General features: G+C 51.1%; 2 protein-coding genes across 2 annotated transcripts in view; one reads left to right on the top strand and one right to left on the bottom strand.

Moving 5' to 3' along the window:
• Nucleotides 1-959: 959 nt before the first annotated feature.
• Nucleotides 960-18,813, top strand: part of LOC128721231 (protein sidekick-1-like) — a 37,694-nt gene continuing 19,840 nt past the window's right edge. The window contains exon 1 of the mRNA XM_053814965.1: nt 960-1,020. Coding sequence (XP_053670940.1) covers nt 960-1,020 — 61 coding nt within the window. The remainder of the gene's footprint in view (nt 1,021-18,813) is intronic.
• Nucleotides 1,536-3,537, bottom strand: LOC128722123 (putative serine protease K12H4.7). Its single transcript, XM_053815957.1, has 7 exons — nt 3,270-3,537; nt 3,015-3,196; nt 2,706-2,941; nt 2,217-2,633; nt 2,006-2,138; nt 1,772-1,941; nt 1,536-1,696 (listed from the first exon to the last, which is right to left on the bottom strand). Exons 1-7 carry the CDS (start codon nt 3,504-3,506, stop codon nt 1,590-1,592), a joined length of 1,482 nt encoding a protein of 493 aa, XP_053671932.1. The 5' UTR covers nt 3,507-3,537; the 3' UTR covers nt 1,536-1,589.

Raw genomic sequence — 18,813 nt, 5'->3', positions numbered from 1 at the left:
AGCAACACAGCACAAAGTCCATAACGCGCGCACGGTCGGTCTGAGAAGTGAAAATCGACACTGCAACAAAAAAACGGCAAAAATTAGCATCATCCCGACTGCATCAATCTGCCACGGCGGCATCCGTTGACGCGATACACCCTAATGATTTAATAATGCGGGCGCGTATGCAAATGAAGGCTGCTGACGCTGACGGTTTTTCCTGCACCGGGCGCCTTTCCGCCGTCGGCATTCTGCTGGCGCGACCGATGCTGGTACTCGGCAGAGGCTCGAAAACATAAAACAAATCGTCCGTCGGCATCGGACCAAGCCTGTCCGGGCCAAATCCTGCGGACAACGGTTCGCCAACCAACACGCACCCTCCGAAAGCCAAACATTGCTGAATCATTCAGTCCGCGAGGTTGCGCCTTGCTCGCGATTCGAACGGTGAAAAATCGCTCCCATGCGTGTCCTCAAGGATGCTGACACGGAGAAGTGTGGTGCAGTGCAGTGAAGTGATTGATGAATAATTTAAAATCTGCTAACTGTCGGCAGCGCGAAAGGCAACGGCCATCAAGAGTGCGAGGCGATTTGCAGTGGATCATAAATTAATGTGCCGCTCGTCGGAAGGGCCCGGTCTGTGATGCGTAAATCAAGAAACCCGTGTTTGCAGTCAGTTGTTGCCGCGGTTTGAGTAAGAAAATGTCACGCCTAGATTGCGTCGGCCCATTAGTGAGCTTCGGTGGACCAGTGACGGTGGTCTAACCGAGTAACGGGCGATTATTTGAGCCAGAACCAAACGGCCGAGGACGTGCGTACTTCCGTGTGATACGCCTTCGAGCGACATTATTCCACCGACCGTCGGCTTTGGTGGCTACTTCCTGGCGGCACTCGAGCAGTCCAGTGAAAGAAACGGCCGCCAGAAAAGGCCCCAGGCCAGTCTCACTCCACGACGAGCAACCCGCGGCACTAAAATCAACATGGAAACACGAATAGGATTATTGGGATTATTTTTCTATTACTTCGTCGTGATTTCTACGGGTAAGTGAATACGCCGAAATCCCAATCATCATTCCATTCGGTGGGTTGTTTGGAAACGGGATTTGAATAATTTTGCGAGTATCGATCCCAAACGGTCCCCGAACCTTTCCCGAAAGCGTGGGCCGGCCGATTTGCCTGTTCTAATGAATTGCTACCGGTAGGATCGGGAGTCTCGTAAGCGTTCCCTTCGAGCAATCCACCGCTCGTGGGACTCGGCAATGGGGCACATTGATGTATGCGTCCATAAAACGACCCTTGTGGGAGGCATTTAATTGCACTAGGATTGGCGGTAGCGCGATTGCATCGGAAACCTTAATAGGAGCATGCAGGTGGAAACGTTTCCGGAATCCCGGAAATAATCGTTCTGGACGCGGATTCTGAGTTCTCGGTAATTTCTTATACTACAGAGTAGCACTATGCTTAATTAGTCGCCCAAATGAGCAGTATACCGACCAACGAAAATGTGATATTTGATAGGAACAATGTTGTGAACACGAGTGGGAACATTTCATGGAATGATTTAACAAGCAAAACAATTGTACAACTCATGTCTGGGCGGTGTAGGACGCTTAAGCCAGCCATTTCTTAACAAGCTCCAGGATCTTTCTCTTAGCGGCTTGCATTTCGTCCGAGTCTTGAGCGCTGATGGAGCTCAGATCCGCGCAGTGAGAAGCCCCTGAAGGGAAAGAGTAAAAGAAAGCTCAATTCAAATTTATCTTGAATCGAACGCTTGAGTAGGCTTGAGTCCTACCTGGAATGACGACGGCCGGGGATTGATCGTTCAAGTCCTGCTGAATACCCATCGCGCGCCACGGGTCCAACTGGCCTTGGGTGAAGAAAACGTTCGTCACTTCCGGATTCCAGCCGCCATACTTGACGTTAGTATGGGCCGCATTGTTTTGCATTCGTGTCTCGTCAAAGCTGAAAAGCCGAAACGATTTTTTAGCGGATTTGTGGAAAATTGAATGCCACTGGCAATACTTACAAGCCATCGTACAGATCACCGCACATCTTCACGAACAGCTCCACCGGGAAGCTGGAACCGAAGATCTGTGAGGCCGATCCCGAAATTTGGTACCATCCGTACTCGGCGCAAGTTTGGTACATCCATTGGCGCACTATTTCGAGAGAATGTAGAACAAATTCCGAAACAAATGAAAGGATGCTCTCGAGAGTCGTCTGACGGTCACACTTACTCGCACTTTGAGCCGCACCATGCGTCCAAGCGGTGTTTTTGTAGTAATCAACCATGGGCTTGTAGCCGTAGTTGTTGCAACCGGAAGCTCCCAGAGATTGTGTGGCGTACTTCGCCAAAGCCAGCATATCGTCGGTGATGGATGAGTCCTCGATCGTACGACAGACTCCTTCGATATCTCCGGACGAGTGATACTGCACGACACCTGCGAACTCATCCGACAAGCTGCTGAAGAAGTTCATCCGATCGAGCGACTTCGAGAGGTCCACGTCACTACACAACCGGAACTCCTGGGCCACACGTTCCTGCTGTCCATTATCCAGCAGCTCTTCGACCTGCTTGATGGCACGCTCGATGCGTCCAGCACAGTTACTACCACCCACCAGCTTGATGCTCTCGCTCACAATCTCCTTGTACTCTGTCGAAAGCAACATCAGCAACTTAGCGTTTAGCGTTCACGGATCACTACAGAGTGGCCGGGCTATCTTACCGGTAAACTCGACCTTAGCAAACACTGGTGCACTTGATGCCCAAGCTCCATTAATCAGGTGCGGGTACTTCTGCCGGAACCAAGCCACCATCGTCGCCGAATACGATCCACCCACCATAATGACTCCGGCGTTCTCCGCGCCAGGGATCGTGCGTCGCATTTCTACCACGAAATGCGCCAAATCCGCCAGCGCTTGATCGATGTTCAGGTACTTCAGTTTATCAGTTCGCAAGTCACTGCCAAGTACGTCCAAGAGTACGATCGATAAATGGTGGGGCTGATAAGGAGTCGATTGGGCTCGCTACTTACACAGTAGGGTGGCTTTCGCCGTAGTACCGATGCTCGGTGTAGAACAGGTATCCGTTCAGCTCCTTCGCCATGTCGTACACGTGACCCCGCGAAATGCTTCCCTCGGAAATGGTCCATTCGCCACCGACGTAGATGAAAAGCGGTCCACCAGGCTGATAGTGCTCACCGTTTTCCATGTAACGCTGGAATTAAACGCAACCGCGTGTTGAGTTCTCACTACGTTGAAGCCACTTGCGGTCAATTGTGGCCACTTACCATCGACCAGGTGTTGACGTTTTGTGCGTCGAAGTGGTCCAATCGCTGCATGATGTACTTCGTCGTTACAGTAGCGGCTTTCGTCGAGGCCGATCCGCCACGAATCGGAGGCTCTCGATGCAACCGTTCCCAGGTGGTCCGACCCCTGGAACGCTCGTGGTCTCCCACATTCGGTAGCCCGAGTGCCTGCACCACAAGGGCACCCAAAAGGCCGATCAGGATCGGTGAAGGTTTCATTTTCGCGCTTAACCTCAATTCGACGCACACTCGTCCAGCCCGTTGTCACCTGCGGAGCGCGCTACCAAACCGCGGTATTTATAGGTAGCGTGCTCCAAGCGAACCTAATCTTATCGCGGATTTCACGCCACCCACCGCCGTGATTTAATCCCATCCCATTCTTCGCCTGCTCATCAGCGGACACCGCATTGACCGCATATCGGTGATAATCTACGAATTGGCCGCTCATTCAACGCGAACGAAGGGCGCAACAATGGCACATGAAAGATAGGGAAATCGAGCGTCATAAAACGAGGCACGAGCCATTCCAAGCGTGTGTCCATATGTGTGTATGTGTGGGATGTGGGTGTTTATCTCGATCTGGGATCGATTCTGGAGCAACTGCCAGAGGGTGGCAGAAATGGCACGCTCGCAACAGTTGTTCCGGTTGCGTTGATTCCCATGCTCACCAGGAGCGACCTCCAATTACCAATTAAAATAAAACAACATCGCTCTTAATGAGCTATCTGGTCGTGCGGTGTTTATGGTTGCCGCCAGCGGAGCCAGATGGCGGATTGTGTGGAAAACACTTTGGTAAAACTATTAACGGCCGTTCGGCTTTTGCAGCTCACGTAATTAAATCGTCACTCTCGCCCGCGTGCCTTTTGTAACTCTAACTCCCTCACTCTTTGTCAAGGACGGTTACGAGGCTGGAGTACATTTATGGCCACAGCCTAGACGAGCTTGAAATGCAAATGATACGTCCTCTGGAAGAGGTACACTAAACCCATCTGTGCCCAGGTTTGCAGCTGGTCCACCAGGACGAGTCAAGACATCGGTAAACCACCCCAAAAAGCTTCCCACATCACCATACGCCTATCAACAACTGTCCTAACCACAACGACGGGAGGGAAAATCATTTATGCGTTCACGAACATAATCATAAAGCTTCCCCCTAGGCCCGGCATAGTATGAGATCTTGTTTCCGACAGGGCCACCATGGTTTGCGGTGGGCGTTTGCCAACTAAAGCCAGCTCCTCCGACGGCGTCTAATTACGGAATTAATTCGTTAATTTTCTTATCTCTTTAACGATCCACGAACACGGAAGCGACACGGGCGGGCTGGCACGCCTCGCATAATTTGCGCCCAGCTCCGGCTACCGAATCTGGCAACGTGCGCAAATACGCTTGATTTGCATCAAATGGCTCCCTGGTTTCGCACACGACCGAGGCTGAAGGGACGGCAAAAAAGACAACCGACGTGGGCTGAGGACGCGACACAAAAGAAAACCCCCTATTTGTGAAGCTTCACCGAGCATCTACTCTCGTTTTAGTAATGGGATAAAAATATTTGCAGATGGGCCTCACCGAGCCCATGCCGATTGAAACGTTCCTCGGTGGGTGGGTGGGACAGACGCCCTGTGCGAAGGGCCTTGACTGAGCCGGTCCTGTGGATTGAATTTTTCACGTGAAAACGCACTAGCGGCGTTGCGGCTCGAACGAAACCGAAGACGATGCGTGCAAATGCGCCCATCGTGATCGTCCGCCTTGATGTTGAGTCGCATGGGCGGTCGTCTCGCTTCAGAGACATTCCTGGGCAGAGCTTTCGCGGCAGAGCGGAGTTTCTTGGAGTGGAAAACACAAGAACATCGTTTTCGTTACATAATGCTTTGCATAAAACATAGCGCTAGCAGCCGTGAGCCGGGGACGCGGACGAAGCTTAGCCGAGCGCTCTCTCCAGACCGTTGTGCCGTTTGGGGGGAAACTTTATTTCGGTTTCACTTTTCCGGCTCCTCGCTCGGCTAACAATGACAAAGATTCACCATCGGCATCGATGGCGGAGTGCTGTCGGGCATTAAAAATGTACTATTCTCGGCGAGTGTACGTCACTTTGCTTTCACCGGCGAGAACTCTTCCGCTCGGGCGAGCAGAGTGACAAAAGCGGCAACCGACGATTGACATGTTAGGACGTGCAGGATATGCTTGCTGTGGCTGTGGAAGCGGAAATGCCTCCATTCCGTTCCGTTACATGCACGTGGCATGGTCGTGCCGTTGATATGACGATACACCGTCGACTTGGTGCGTGCGGATTGATTGGGCACGCTGAAAGCTTTCCGGGCGGTTCGATGAGCTTTAAATCGGTCGCACTGAGATGGTTGAGATGGTTGAGATTTTCATGAATAAGGAAAAACCCTGCAAAATGCTTTGGCACTGCAGCAGGACGATCGAGAGAACGGCTCGAGCAAGTGGTCGAGTGGGCCACAAACCAGCGGCACGCTCTCGAGAGCTCGTAATCTCCTATCTCGTATCGGGACAGGCCCTATCGGAAGGGACTCGAGGATAGTCACCTTTTAAAACCGTTGCGTAAATATTGAACGAATTCCTTTGTTACTCTTGGAGGATAATCTCCCCATAATCACTTCCACCCGTGGCAGCCAATCCCTGTGCCGTTCACCGATCGAAACCTGGGCTAAGCAAACCTCTCAACTTCCCGCTCCCAGCTCGTTTGTTGTCAAAAGGATACACGTCCTGGGCTGCAGCTGCTGCCACGTAAGAGGTTTATCGGGGCCGCTTGCCCGCTAAGCACGGACTCTGACCATGATATCCCTCGAGTGCACGTCCAAACACCGCCGGCCGTCCCAGCCCGCTCAATAGAAATCTCAAACAAGTTCATGCTTACAACGGATTACGTGCCATCCGTCTCCAGGGCAAACATCATAAATTGGTCTGTTTGAGATTTGTGTATTTTCAATCGATCCTCCCGAAGCCATCCCAAACCGGGCACATGTCCTCGGTCGGCTGCTCCATAATTCATCCACCCAACCGGGAAGCCCCAGAACCGGGAACCGGGACGGATGGGAACCAGCAACTGGGCGCCTCCATTTGGGGTGTGCTTTGATGAAAATATCGCTCTGATGCGACCGATCAATACGGTGTTAGTTAAACATTCTTGCCAGTGCTATCCTGCCTTACTGGCAGGACTAATCCAAGTACTGGCCCGTCCAGAGTCCTTCCTTCGTCCATGTGGTCCACGAGTCGCCGAAACCACCGTATCGCATGTTGACGAACACTTCAACGTACCCCTTTTTACGACCACCATCACGAGACCGTAATCAGGAATCATGTCAGGTACAGGCGTAGATGCGGTCGCTGAGAAGTTTCACACCCGTGCTTCATGCTGGGTTCCTGCTGGGTCCTTTCCTCGAAAACGCGGTGGATTAGAGCAGGTTAACAACTACATTCCAGCACCGCGGTACCCATGGAAAACGGGCTCCTGGGTCGTTGGTGCTGAAAATTTAAACTCCCCACCGAGCACTGATCCCTGTGGCTGGAGGTTCCGCAAAAAGACCAACTACATCGCGTTCCGCGGATCGGGTGGTGAAACTCCGGCAAACCTTGGAACCGTTGCACGGAAAGTGGACCGATTTCCTGCGATTACAGCCCAACGGAATGCAAACAGCTCCCGCAAAAGCTGTTTATTGACATCGTCGATAAATTTTGTGTACATATTTGCGAACATAATTTTGCACTGCGCATGCGAGCGTCTCTCCCCATGCCCGCTGTAGCCGCAGTGTAGCCTTGAATTCTCGACGACCCGGCATGCCTGGATACCTTTGATCAACGCAATTACATGACCTCAGCGTGCGCTTTGCCTTTCGCGCGGGTTCGCAAAGCGATTTGCCGTCATTAATGCACAAGACACAACATACTTCATTACGCTCTGGAACAGCTTTCGAGTGGGCTTTCGACTTCAAACGCGTCCAACTTTGCAGCCGTTCCACGAGAACCTAGGCGAATTCGCCAACAGCCCTTGTTTGAGTTGAAATCCATTTGTCTAAACACACACGACCAGCACACACACATGGCTTCAGCGATGGTGCAAAATCGTTTGGAAATCTGTCATCCATTTTGCACCGAGCAAACGCCAAAACACTAGCAAAGACCTCAAAGGCCGCATGATCAATGGCCCATCCATTAATCAACGGCATATGCATGTGCTTATGGCTTCCACCAGGCACCAAGCAGCGTGCTTCGACAGCATCCGTTTAACCCTGTTTCGCATCATTTTTGGCCCCAAAAAGAGCCATTCTGTAGTCTGCTTCTCCTCGGGCCGGGCTCGGGGTTCGCCTCGAAACTTTACCACTCTGCAAACAAATGCTAATCACCATCGGTGCCGGAGGCTGGCCCCGAGAGCAAGCGATTCCATTCTATCCAATATTTACTGTCGAAGCATAAAAATTCAAATCTACTTTAGAAACCGCCACCAGCGACAGCTCAACCCTATCACTTTTCGGGCTTCCGCGCCCACAACCATAGTCCGGAAGGTCAATATTGACCCGGCAAATAGCGACTATTCATCAGCGGCATTCCAAGGCCGTGTCGGACAGCCGACCGAAGAAAGCGAACGCCAGCCGGCCGAACGACTCAATCAGCCAGTTTTCCGCAGTGGCTAGGCCTTTCCCTAGACCACGGCCACCGGGAAGTGTTTCGTTTCGATTTTATTTTCTAGATGGGGATCCCCTTTGCATGGAGGAGTCACTCCATGAATAACCAATTTTCCACCAACGACGCGCCCCAGGCGATACGAAGTTAACGTTCTCTCTCTCTCTCTCTCTCTCTGTCTCTCTCGTGGGTCGTCCCCTGGACTGCTAGCGATGATAAAGTACGCCAACTTTTAAATAAACTAATAAATTGCAATTTCAATTCCCTCACCCGCTCGGTAAACTGATAAATTTTATGAATACATAAAATATTAGACCGATTTCGATGCTCGTCTTCGCGTGCATTGGCTAGGGCGCCGTTGGAGACCGCATGCCGAAGCTGTTTGGAAAAATGCCAGAAGCATCGTCAAGTCCACGCCACGACACGCTAACGTCTTGCCGATGCACCGGTATTGGCTCACCCTTGCATAATTGAATTGTGCGCTTCTCCTTGGCGTTCCTTGCCGTCCCTTTGCTCGACTACCCGTCCCATCCACCGGAACGATGTTTCGTTTCGATGCAGTATTTCTGAAACTCCCCATTTTTCCCCCTGTGACTGATAGATACGGTCGTTTTTTTTTTTCTAGCCACTCTTGCGACCTTCCTTCGCTTTAGCGCTATCTAGCGCTACCAAGAAACCATTCTCGCCAATGAATGATTGGCAGCCGACGGGGGAAAGTTTGAACGCTTTTCATTTTTGCATACCATCGGTGCAAACACACACAGCTGGCAAAAGGTGCGGAGAAGCGAGGGGGGCGCAAGGGGGGAAGTTTTCCATTTTCTTTCCACCAAACGAACGAATGAACGCGAGCTCGATAAGCAGAAGCTGCGACGAGAAGGAAGCTGACTTCGCGGACGCTGATCGCAAGTCGCCGTACCGGATAGCAATAAACTCGGTTTTCGCAGAAACGCCCCTAATCGGACTCCATCGGGAAAGTTTCCTGCTCGGTGGTACGATGGTCGTCAATACGATAAGCAAGATAAATAGCGTGTAAGATGGGTGGTGTAGAAACGGGTTGCAGAGGTCAGACATAGAGATTGAACAAAAATGGGATAATTGAGTCGGAAAAAATTGTTGCTCTGATTTAACCCATCGTTGCATAAAACTAGGACTACTAGGACTAGGTTTTGGAGAGCAAAATAAAGGCGAACTAAATCGGGCTGCTGCAACAGAGTCGTTATTAAACGCTGTTACCTTACGAGGCATTTGTGGAATAATTGTGTTACAGGAAAACCTGGTCATAACATTCCCGGTTTTGCTTTTTTTTTTTGAAAAAAGTTACCCACATTATAAATTGTAGCAAACAGCATGTCGACAAATTGGTGCCATACGATAGACGCATGTCAATGAAAACTCCGCTTAATTGAAACGACATAACTAGCGATGTTTTCCGATGTTTTCCTTTCTGAGAAATCATTCAACCCCTTTCCAGAACCCACGAAACGAGGTTCCGCTTCCGCTTCCGAGTATAGTGGCCAACGCACACAACGAGTATAGGTCATTCAAAGAAGTGGTGAACGGGAAAAAGCAGCTGCTGAATATATCACGTGTGTTTGATACAACAAAATCCCTCAAACCAACCGAGTGCGTTGGGTTTTGTGGTGCGTAACACCAACTGCTTCGGTGGGAAACTAGCACCAGATTCCACGAAATCCTCAAAATAAACCCATTAGAAGTTACGTCCAACCCAAATAACTCCCAACCCGGCTTCACCGGCTCGTCATCCAAGCCGTTGGGCTTTTCTCCAATTTCCTCTCTAATGGCTTTACCGTAAGTTAACGAAAACAATCCGTTACAACGCCGTCAGCCGTTTCCCGTCATTCCGACTTGTTAATTGCTCGGCCGGTGTGCCCGGAAAATTGCAGCTCAAATCCTGCGCTCGAGAACCTCACCCAGGGCAAGCAAGTAGAGGCGAAAATCAATCACAAAGCCCACGTTCTACCTGCCAAGCGTTAGTCCTGCTTCAGTGAAAGCTTGTTCGCTGGTGCTGGTTGGCCCGTTGACAGTGGAGTGGTTTTATCCGGCCACACCAAACGGAGACGCAAACACAGCGCTTAGACTTAGGTGTTTGTAAGGTCCTCCGACAATTTACAGAAATTATGTGCTCACGGTAAAAAGGGCCAACCCCACTTTTGGAGCAACAATTTACCCTCCCCAGATTCGACGCTCCGAATCCAGATGCAGCCGAGACCTTTTCGGGTGACTTATCTTTTTTTCTTTTTGTTTTTTCACGTTTTTTTTTTCGCTGGTCAGCTTTCAGCCCTTTCGCATCTTTTAAAAATCTCACGTTTCTTGCTGTGCGAGTCCGTCTCCACGTGGGTGCAGAGAGTGAAAAGAAAGACCTTGATGTGGTCCACTTCTGTCTACATTTGCCGCTGTTTCGAGCGTCTGCATTTGAGTGTGGCACCATTCAAAAGGCACGACCCGGCACAAACTTTGCGAGGAACGTTTTCCGACGAAAGGACGAAATCCACCGCTTTCAGGGAAGCGAGAGGATAAAAGTTTTTCATTTTCGTCGTTTGCCTCGTTTGCCTTTCGCACTCGTGTCGCTTAATCGTGTGTCCTTTTTGGGGTCCCGCAAGGCTCCGGTTCCACCGAGTGGAAGCCATCACTCCATTGCACCCTGCCGTGTCTTTCGCTGTCGTCGAAGGTGTGAACCGAAGCCAAAGGCCAAAGCAACACCAAATCTTTCAGGTCACCTGCGCGCTAAGAGCGGTTTCGTTGTCGTCAGCGGCATGCTTCTTTCTTCTCACACAAGCTCCGTTCATTTAAACGACACCGTCCGCGTACCCATGAGACTCAGGTGAAAATGCCGCAAAAACACACACACACACACACACACAGCCACAAGAAGCGCAATATCATCAGCACGATTATCCACCCCTGCCCGTTTTGCCCGGTGTTTGCTAAAGAAAAACGAACCGAAGCCTTCCAAGTGGCACCTTCAGTCGTCCTCCGTGGCATCCCTTTAGAGCTCAATGACTCGTGTTTTGCTTTCCCGCAATGCTTTTTGCGACGCTCTTGTAAAGTTTGTAATTTGTTCGTTCGCTCGTCCGTTTTTACGCGCAATAGTCGACGCCGCATTTTATCGCCCAAGCGTTGGGCCCTGGCGCAGGCAATATCCTTTTTAAACTATATTATTTTTTGTTTTGTTTTGTTTTTTTTTTTGTTTCCGTTTTGCCGTTCCACTGCTCCGAGTCGCTCTAATTGGAACCGTGAATTCTTCCGCCCATAAAATGCAAAACTGCTCGCCCGGAGGCCCCGCCGGCAACATCAAGCACCATCGGCCACTAAGGTGGAATCGATTTCCATTTAGTACCGCAAGGCGACGGGTCGAGAGTCTCCGGCCTGGTTAAATTAATTTTACTCGTCCTCGTAAACTTCAAACTCATTGCAGAGCGCCGTTCGTGGGTGCGAAACGCCACGGAGGGTGGATAGCGTATTGCGTATGGTTGAGTAGTAAAATTGCCATTTTATTCGATCTTCTCGCCGACAAAGGACTCTGCTTTGCGTATCCTTTCGAGTCATAAAATCACTTGACCAGCAGCCGGTCGTGGCCGAGTGTGTTTGCTGGTGAATGGATGAAACTCGCTCCGCTGGTGGATTTCCTATCATCGTTGATTTGTTTTCCCGGTACCCGGGTACTCAAAATGGTGTTTCTCTAACGTTCCGTTGCTGCATTCCCGCTCGCTGGACACGTGGAGCCTCTTGCGCAAGAATTACGCACCGTAAATTCCCAACCCAACACGATTGGTTTACACCGAAACCGGGGCGAATTTCGTGTTACTGGCTCCCAGAAGCTTTAATGAAACTTTGTTCAAGCAATCATTTATCTGCCTACATTTTCCTCGAATTTCTGCCACATGGCAGATGTACGACGCGTGTACGACGTTTCTGAGAACGAAAAGGAATGATAGATATCAACAAAAAAGGCTAGAAACAATTTGTTCGCCCGTCAATGGCGCCTCGTTTAATGGCGGTGACGTATCGTAAACTGAGGGAAAAATTAATCAAAAACATTGATTCGGATCAAGTTTTCCACGAACAACCGGGTGGCCGGGAGTTCACAGATAAATATTAGATGCGCGACTTCAGGGTGGAAATTCGATCCTGCGAAAATCCTTTCACAACGCCACGTACGCCGTCACGTGGCCTAGGATGGTGCTTTTCGCCTGGGGAGCACAGAGAATGGTTTCATTATCCTCAGTGGTAAAATTAGTAATTTCCTCGTCGGCTTCAGGCGCGGTTCGAGCTGCCTTCGTCATCACACCGGTACGGCTTAGCTTTTCCAGCGAGTTGCTTCGTAAGCGTTTCGGGAAAAATTTCATCAATCATTTACGATCCCGACATTTTGCACCAAGCCGGCTCAAATTTTCACGAAACCAAGGCGACCGCGACCGACAGCAAATGAAAAAGAAGTTTAAAATTCAATTCACCCAACGAGCAATCCATCCGTGGTCCGTGTGTCCCTTTTTCCGATTCCCTCGACTCTTGCCCGCACGCGGTTGCCGTAGTGTCGCTGCGAAAAATCGGTGTCCTACGGCAACCTGCTCGCTATTATTGTTATCCTCGAGGGGACCTACATTCGACGCGGTGCCGAGTGATGGTCACGGAATGGAGGTCGAACCTGAAGAGGTCGAAATGAAGAAAACCAAATCCAACCGAAATCCTCTTTTACGAGCAGCGGCAGCCTCCGGCAGCAGCTGGACTTTTACGACACTCTAGAGAATAATTATGCTCCGGTTCAGAACGGCAGCATAACAACGGCTTCGGACAACGGCGTTGGCCAGTGTTGCCACCCAGAACTGGACCCGCAGATGGCTCCGTGCTCCCAGAACGTCCTGGCCGGCATGTTTCATTTTACATTTTCCAATCACACCGACTGCACGGGAAGAAGCAATCCTTTCAGTTATTTGTTTTCCCACGGTGCCAACGAAAGGGCGGAAAAAACAAGCCAACCGAGTATGAAAACAGAATAAAATCCACCCAACCGGTCCGTATCTCATCAAATAAGCAATGGTTCGTGGCTGGGGCTTCGTTCTTCGAGCCCGATAAAGCCCGGGTCACGGCATTCCCCCGGGGAGGTGAGCCCAGGGCGCGGCCCACTGCTTACCTACTGGCCCTGTTTGTTGATTCTAACAAGTAGTGCAAATAAATTTCTTTTCCCTTTTGTTGAGTGATCAGAAAATATTGCACCGCGTGCAGAAACAGGAATCGGTGAGCTTAAATTTGCCTCCGGCAGAACAGAGCGGTCCCATTTTCCGTTCTGTTTGTGTTACATCGCTCCCTTTTGGCGGTTGTGAAGATTCTGTCCCCTCGTGACGCTCAGGACGATCGGATCGAAAGGGCAACAATGGGAAAATGGCATACAAAATTGCACCATCGATTATTTCTATCTCCAGGCTCGAGAAGAGGCACTTAGACACATTGTCCGAGGGAATAAATTATTGATTTTTCCATCGCCCCGTCCGGCTCGGAGCGCTTTTCGCCACTCGCTGGCGCACTCACTTGATCCTGACGGGGGGCTTTCCGTGGTAAATCTCATGATGCTTGAGATTTTTTACCTCACCCCGGTTTTGAGAGACAGATTTATCGAAAGATTCCGTGTTCGGGGAATTGGGACAAATGATAGGACAAAAAACAAACCTTCCTTACTTTGTGCGAATGATGAATGAGGCGAGCGTTCGAAAAGCTCGCGTGGGCGCGGTGAAAAAAAAAAGATTTCCTGTGACGCATATCCTATTCCCGGCAGGACACTTTTGGTACACAAAATGACACCGCAGGGACTTGCCGAACGATGAAATATATTTGTCCGTAAAATTGGCGGCCGGATCGCGGTGTAATCGGCCATAAATGGTGGCCTGGTTTTAATTTCCGATGACATTATTAATCGGAAAGGGCACACACTCGGAAGACCCCCTTGAGACTAGCCGTGAGAGGATTTCAATCTGCGCACAAAATCGCACACGATTGACGACGGATAAAAGTTTCAAGTTCGATTGACAGTAGGCACATTTCTCCAATCCTACAAAAGTTTTCATCCATCTTGACGTTCTCGTGCACCACCCACGACGATCTCGTCGGCATGTTTCTGAGCTGACAGAAATTCGATTAGTCCCAAGCGATACAACAAATCCCCAGCTTTCTTCACGCGTGCATCGTCAGAAATTACACACAGGTTTCTTGAGCACCTATCGGCACGAAGGCATATCTTTCTACCAAGACTGCTTCGTCTTCGATCCTTTAGCCGCATGGAAGTTTGCTTCACGGACAACATTTCCTCGTAAATAGCCTTCCCACGCTCTCTTAACCAACCGCAGCTTGGCACACGCCATAAACACGAACATGATCCGGGTAGTGATTCTTCGAGCGTAACCCTTTCTGCCCTGAACTTGAACCGAACTGATTGCACGAAATTTACGACCTACCTAGATCCGTGCTCAGACGCAGCATCCTCACAAAAGGCGTAAAACCATCCGCAAACCTTCTCAACCGCCGGTGGTCCGCGGGTGCTATCTCTTCGCCATCGGCATCCCAAACCGGTTCCACACGATGACGGTGAGGTCTTAACTTTCACATCCAAGATGGGCATTATTTTCGAGCCCTCTGTCGAGCGCCGTTTCGACAGGTTATGGAAACAAGCCCTTCTACAGTGGGTGTCGTTGTCGTGTACTCGCATGCTGCAAACGGGGTGTTGCGCAATATCCTGCAAACGCGTTGAATGATTGAAATGTACGCCACGAAAGACGATGGCCCTCAGGGCGTGGGTCTACCACAAACGCCTACTTGGCGGCTCGGGGCACGAGTCATCAATCAACTTTCCATCAATCAATCGACCCACAAGCTGCTCCGAGTTATTGTTTGTCCGGCGCCAGTTTGCGGATGTAACCATTTGAAAGCGTTTTGTTCCGCTTTTCGATTTGTGGAGCAGGAAAAAACAGTACCATCCTAACGACAATCAGAGGCAATTAACTTTTCCCCAAATCGCAAATTACGCCCCCATGCCTTCGCAAGACTCATCCATCATCCCAGGGGCCGGAGCTTGCCGTGTTTGGGCGATTATCCGGTTCACATGGCACATGGTCCCTGCCGTCAGTGCGCATCTTCCCACATGCGATCGCATGCCATTCGGCTGGGGAAAAACTCATTTCCAGCCTGGCCACACGCCAGACCATGCCGCCTCCGCACTTGTTCGTCCCGGATGTGTGGGTGTGAAAATATGATGGCTTATCACCAGAAATATCATCCTTTGGCAAGCCGCTCAATCACGGTCACCATCACGGATGCCGTTCGTTCTGGGAACGCCAGCTCGTCGGTGCTCCAGCATTGTAACAACATCCTGCGGCATCCTTCGGTCGAGCGGCTCTTTAAGAAACCGACAATGACACGACGCTTTCGAGGGGCGCATTCTCTCGGATTCTAGTGTCTGGCGCACGAGAGCATGTGGAAAATTCGCGTCGTCCTTCGGCCCATCGTCATCACCATCGTTCATAACGCAATAATGATGAACAACTCCCCCGAAATTTGAGTTACGGCCGGGCATTTTCGGTTTCACGGACCAACCGGCAGCATGTGTTACGTTCCGGCAAAGAATTGACTTCTGAGCCACCCGCCGGTTTTGCGATGGAGGCGATCATCGTTGTGACGACAGAGCAAGCAGCCAACCTCCAACGGGGAAACCTTTCCGGAAGGTATTCTTTTTTCCCCGTTTCAAGACCGCTTTTTTACAGGCCCTCCAGCTGCCTGTTGTATTCTTTTTGAAGCCACTACGATAGCGTTCCTTGGACGATAGCGTTACTCTCGAGGACGAAGCCCGGTCCCGTGTGGCCGGAAAAATGTCGGCACATGCCCGCTGGGGGCGCGGGAGAAATGGGTGTGAAAAATCAGCAATTCCACAGCAGCCCTAACGAGACTCGCTCCACCCGGTGGAATTCTCCTTGTGCCCGTGCCCGAAGGAAAGCCCGTATCCCCGTATCCTGAGAAGGCTAAATTTCATTACACCTTCCTCACATGGCGCCGGTCGCCTGTCTCTCTTACGCTCGTCAACGCCCATGTGTGGGCCCTTCACGACCGGCAACGTTCAACTCGAAAGGCTTGAGGAAAAAGACTCACCCAGTCCCAGCTTCCCCGTAGACGCCGGTGCCGTTTGGGAGCAGATTTTCCGCCCCACCCAACTGCGTGCAACGAGTGATGAAGGGCTTCGCCATTGCGCCTCAAAACACTGCGGTGAATGGAGTTTATTAAATTAATGAAGAATTACTGTCACAACATGCCGCTAAATCATCCCAAGATCCCTTTCCCCACGCGACGCAAAGGAACTGGCGGGCAAAATGGCGCACGTAATGTGCCGTACCGTACGTCTGCAAGCCTCGGGGCGGCAGATTTGGGCTTCGGTAGGCAGGAACGTCGAGCCCACCACCAACCCCAACGAGTCTCATGTGTAATGAGATAAGTTCTAGCGACCGGTCGTCCCCAACTCCTGGTGTTCCGGCTGCCAATACGAGCCGGAGTAATTAGAGGGACCTTGCTAACGGTAAGGATCAACGATCCCGGCCCAGACAGAGGGACTGCGCCTTTTCGAAATCGTCAGTCGAAAGGTTAAAATCCGAGCCTCATTAGTCATAGTAATTGACGCTGGCACAAATAGAAAAGGCAGTGAATTAATTTAATTTCCCTCGTCGGTCTCCCACGGGTCTAGCGCTTTCTCGGGTTGAGAGTCCTTGTAAAGAAAACTTTCCATCGCAGCGTCGTAAACGACCCGCGCAAGTCCCTCGACGTGAAGCTTCGCACCGTGCGGAATGGTTGTTTACCGATAATTTGATTCCGCTCGGCAGACTCGCATCGATTTCCACGAGACAAGGAGCCGCGGAGCTGAAGGAATGTACAATTTGTCGGTACATGCCGCTGTCGCCGAGTTATGGTGCAATTTTCGTCTCCGAGGAGCATCGAAGTCGTACCGCATCGTAAAGCAGGGATGCTAGGAAACCTCCACCGGCACCGAAACCGGGCTCACCAGCGAAGCCCTAAGTCAACGACAAAGTTGCAAAATGGCAAAGAAACACGTTTGCCATTAAAAGCGAGGCGTCCCGTGCTTTTGCGGGTGGTTTGTTCTTTTTAAAACGCACTTACCGCAAAGTTTTCCCTCCCGAAATGCCATCTCCAGGACGCGCACTTACGACGTCTCACAACCGTTTCGGGAGTGTCACGTTTGTTTCCGCGCAAAACGCTGACGAGATGCGATAAAACGGTCGCTATGACACGCTTTGAAGTGCTTTTTCCGTGCCGAAGTCACCTTCTCGTTGGCACGTGAAGTTAACTCCTTCACCGCGAAAGCCCACGTAATAAAATGCTGCACCACCGCGCCACCGGAAGCCCTTGCAGTGCCGAGTTTTGCACATTTCATTCGCATCCTTCCACCCCATTTAGCCGGCGCAATGGCGAATGACAATGACGTCGAGCGAAAATCTCAATAAATCAGCGCTTCCCTGAGGAAAGGCGCTATATCCGGCCCGGACCCGGTTGGCATTACATCATCGATGTTTGTTCTGGCATTTTTCGCGTCGTGTAAAGTTTTTAAAAAGTTACGCGATTTTCCACCTCACAGCACTCACAGCAACGGCGTTCGCGCGTGTGACGAATCGACCCACGGCTCACCAAACTTTTCCGCCCAAAAACCCGCCGATTGTCCTTACAGTCCTTCATCGTGCCATCGTCGAACTCACCGAAGCCTCGCCGACGCCGACGCTGACGTGAAGATCGCTTTTATGGTTTTGATTTATTTTCCGCCCCATCGGCTCGACGGCCGGCTAAGGTCGACCAAGGGGTTTTCGGGCTTTTCCACCCACTAGCAAGCCCCAGCTGCGAGCCGTCCAGGCAAGAGGGATGTGTAGCGCGGCAATCGTTCACCAAATCGCACACTCGCCAACGGGCAATTAACCTTGAAGTGTTTGCCAGTATTGATTGCTTCTGACAGACAGGCAGAACCTTTTCGGCCTAACCTTTTCCTTGCGGGCTGCCGGCGGGCCTAACGGGAAAATAATACCCTCCTGGCGCCAGAGTGCCAGGACGACTGCAGACGATTCGGCGGCGGGCAACAATCAATTCCCGAGCCAAGAGCAGAAACGAAAACACAATAAATCACCTTTTTAATGCTTTATTATTGAGCCATTAAACTCCATCGTGCGAAGGGCGCCGGAAGGGCCGTCGAACACGTGCTCCCGTGGAAAAGAAGCCAACGCACATTCATGCCGTCACGATCGCCAAAAGGGTCAGTGAACCGCCAATCGTATGCCCTCAATGAGAAGGCTCCCGGTCGATGATGGTGGGTTTAATGCTCAAGCCCTCTACTCACCGTTTTCCATGACTCTCCACGACGCCGTGTAATTTCCGCAAATACAACTCACCACCCAACCGGAGCCAATTGAGCTCATGCCACACCACCACCAGCACCACACCCTCGTTAGCGGAAAGCCCGGAAACGGACGCAATCAAACGGATCATCAATTCTAACCCCAACCTGTAACCATTTCGGGCGCATTGTCACACGGCGGCGGAAAATCGCTATCGCCATCCCTGGCGCTTCCTCCAATCACGAACCGGCTAATGCAGCCGCATGGCGATTATTGACTCGGCTGATTTCCCGCAGCGTAACGATCTATGCATTTTCTTCCCCAACCCATTTCATCAATCATGGACGCCGCGATTGGGGCCTGCCGATGAAATTCATCGACGCCTGCCGACATGTCGACGGTGCATTCTGGTGCAGTCGCGGTGCAGCACTGCAGAATGCCACACACACTCACTAGGACACAAACACACACACACACACACAAGTCCGCACATGAAG

The sequence above is a fragment of the Anopheles nili genome, chromosome 2 (assembly GCF_943737925.1).
Source record: "Anopheles nili chromosome 2, idAnoNiliSN_F5_01, whole genome shotgun sequence".
NCBI lineage: Eukaryota > Metazoa > Arthropoda > Insecta > Diptera > Culicidae > Anopheles > Anopheles nili.
Note: the sequence above shows the minus strand (reverse complement) of the source record. Positions and strands in the feature narration are given on the sequence as shown.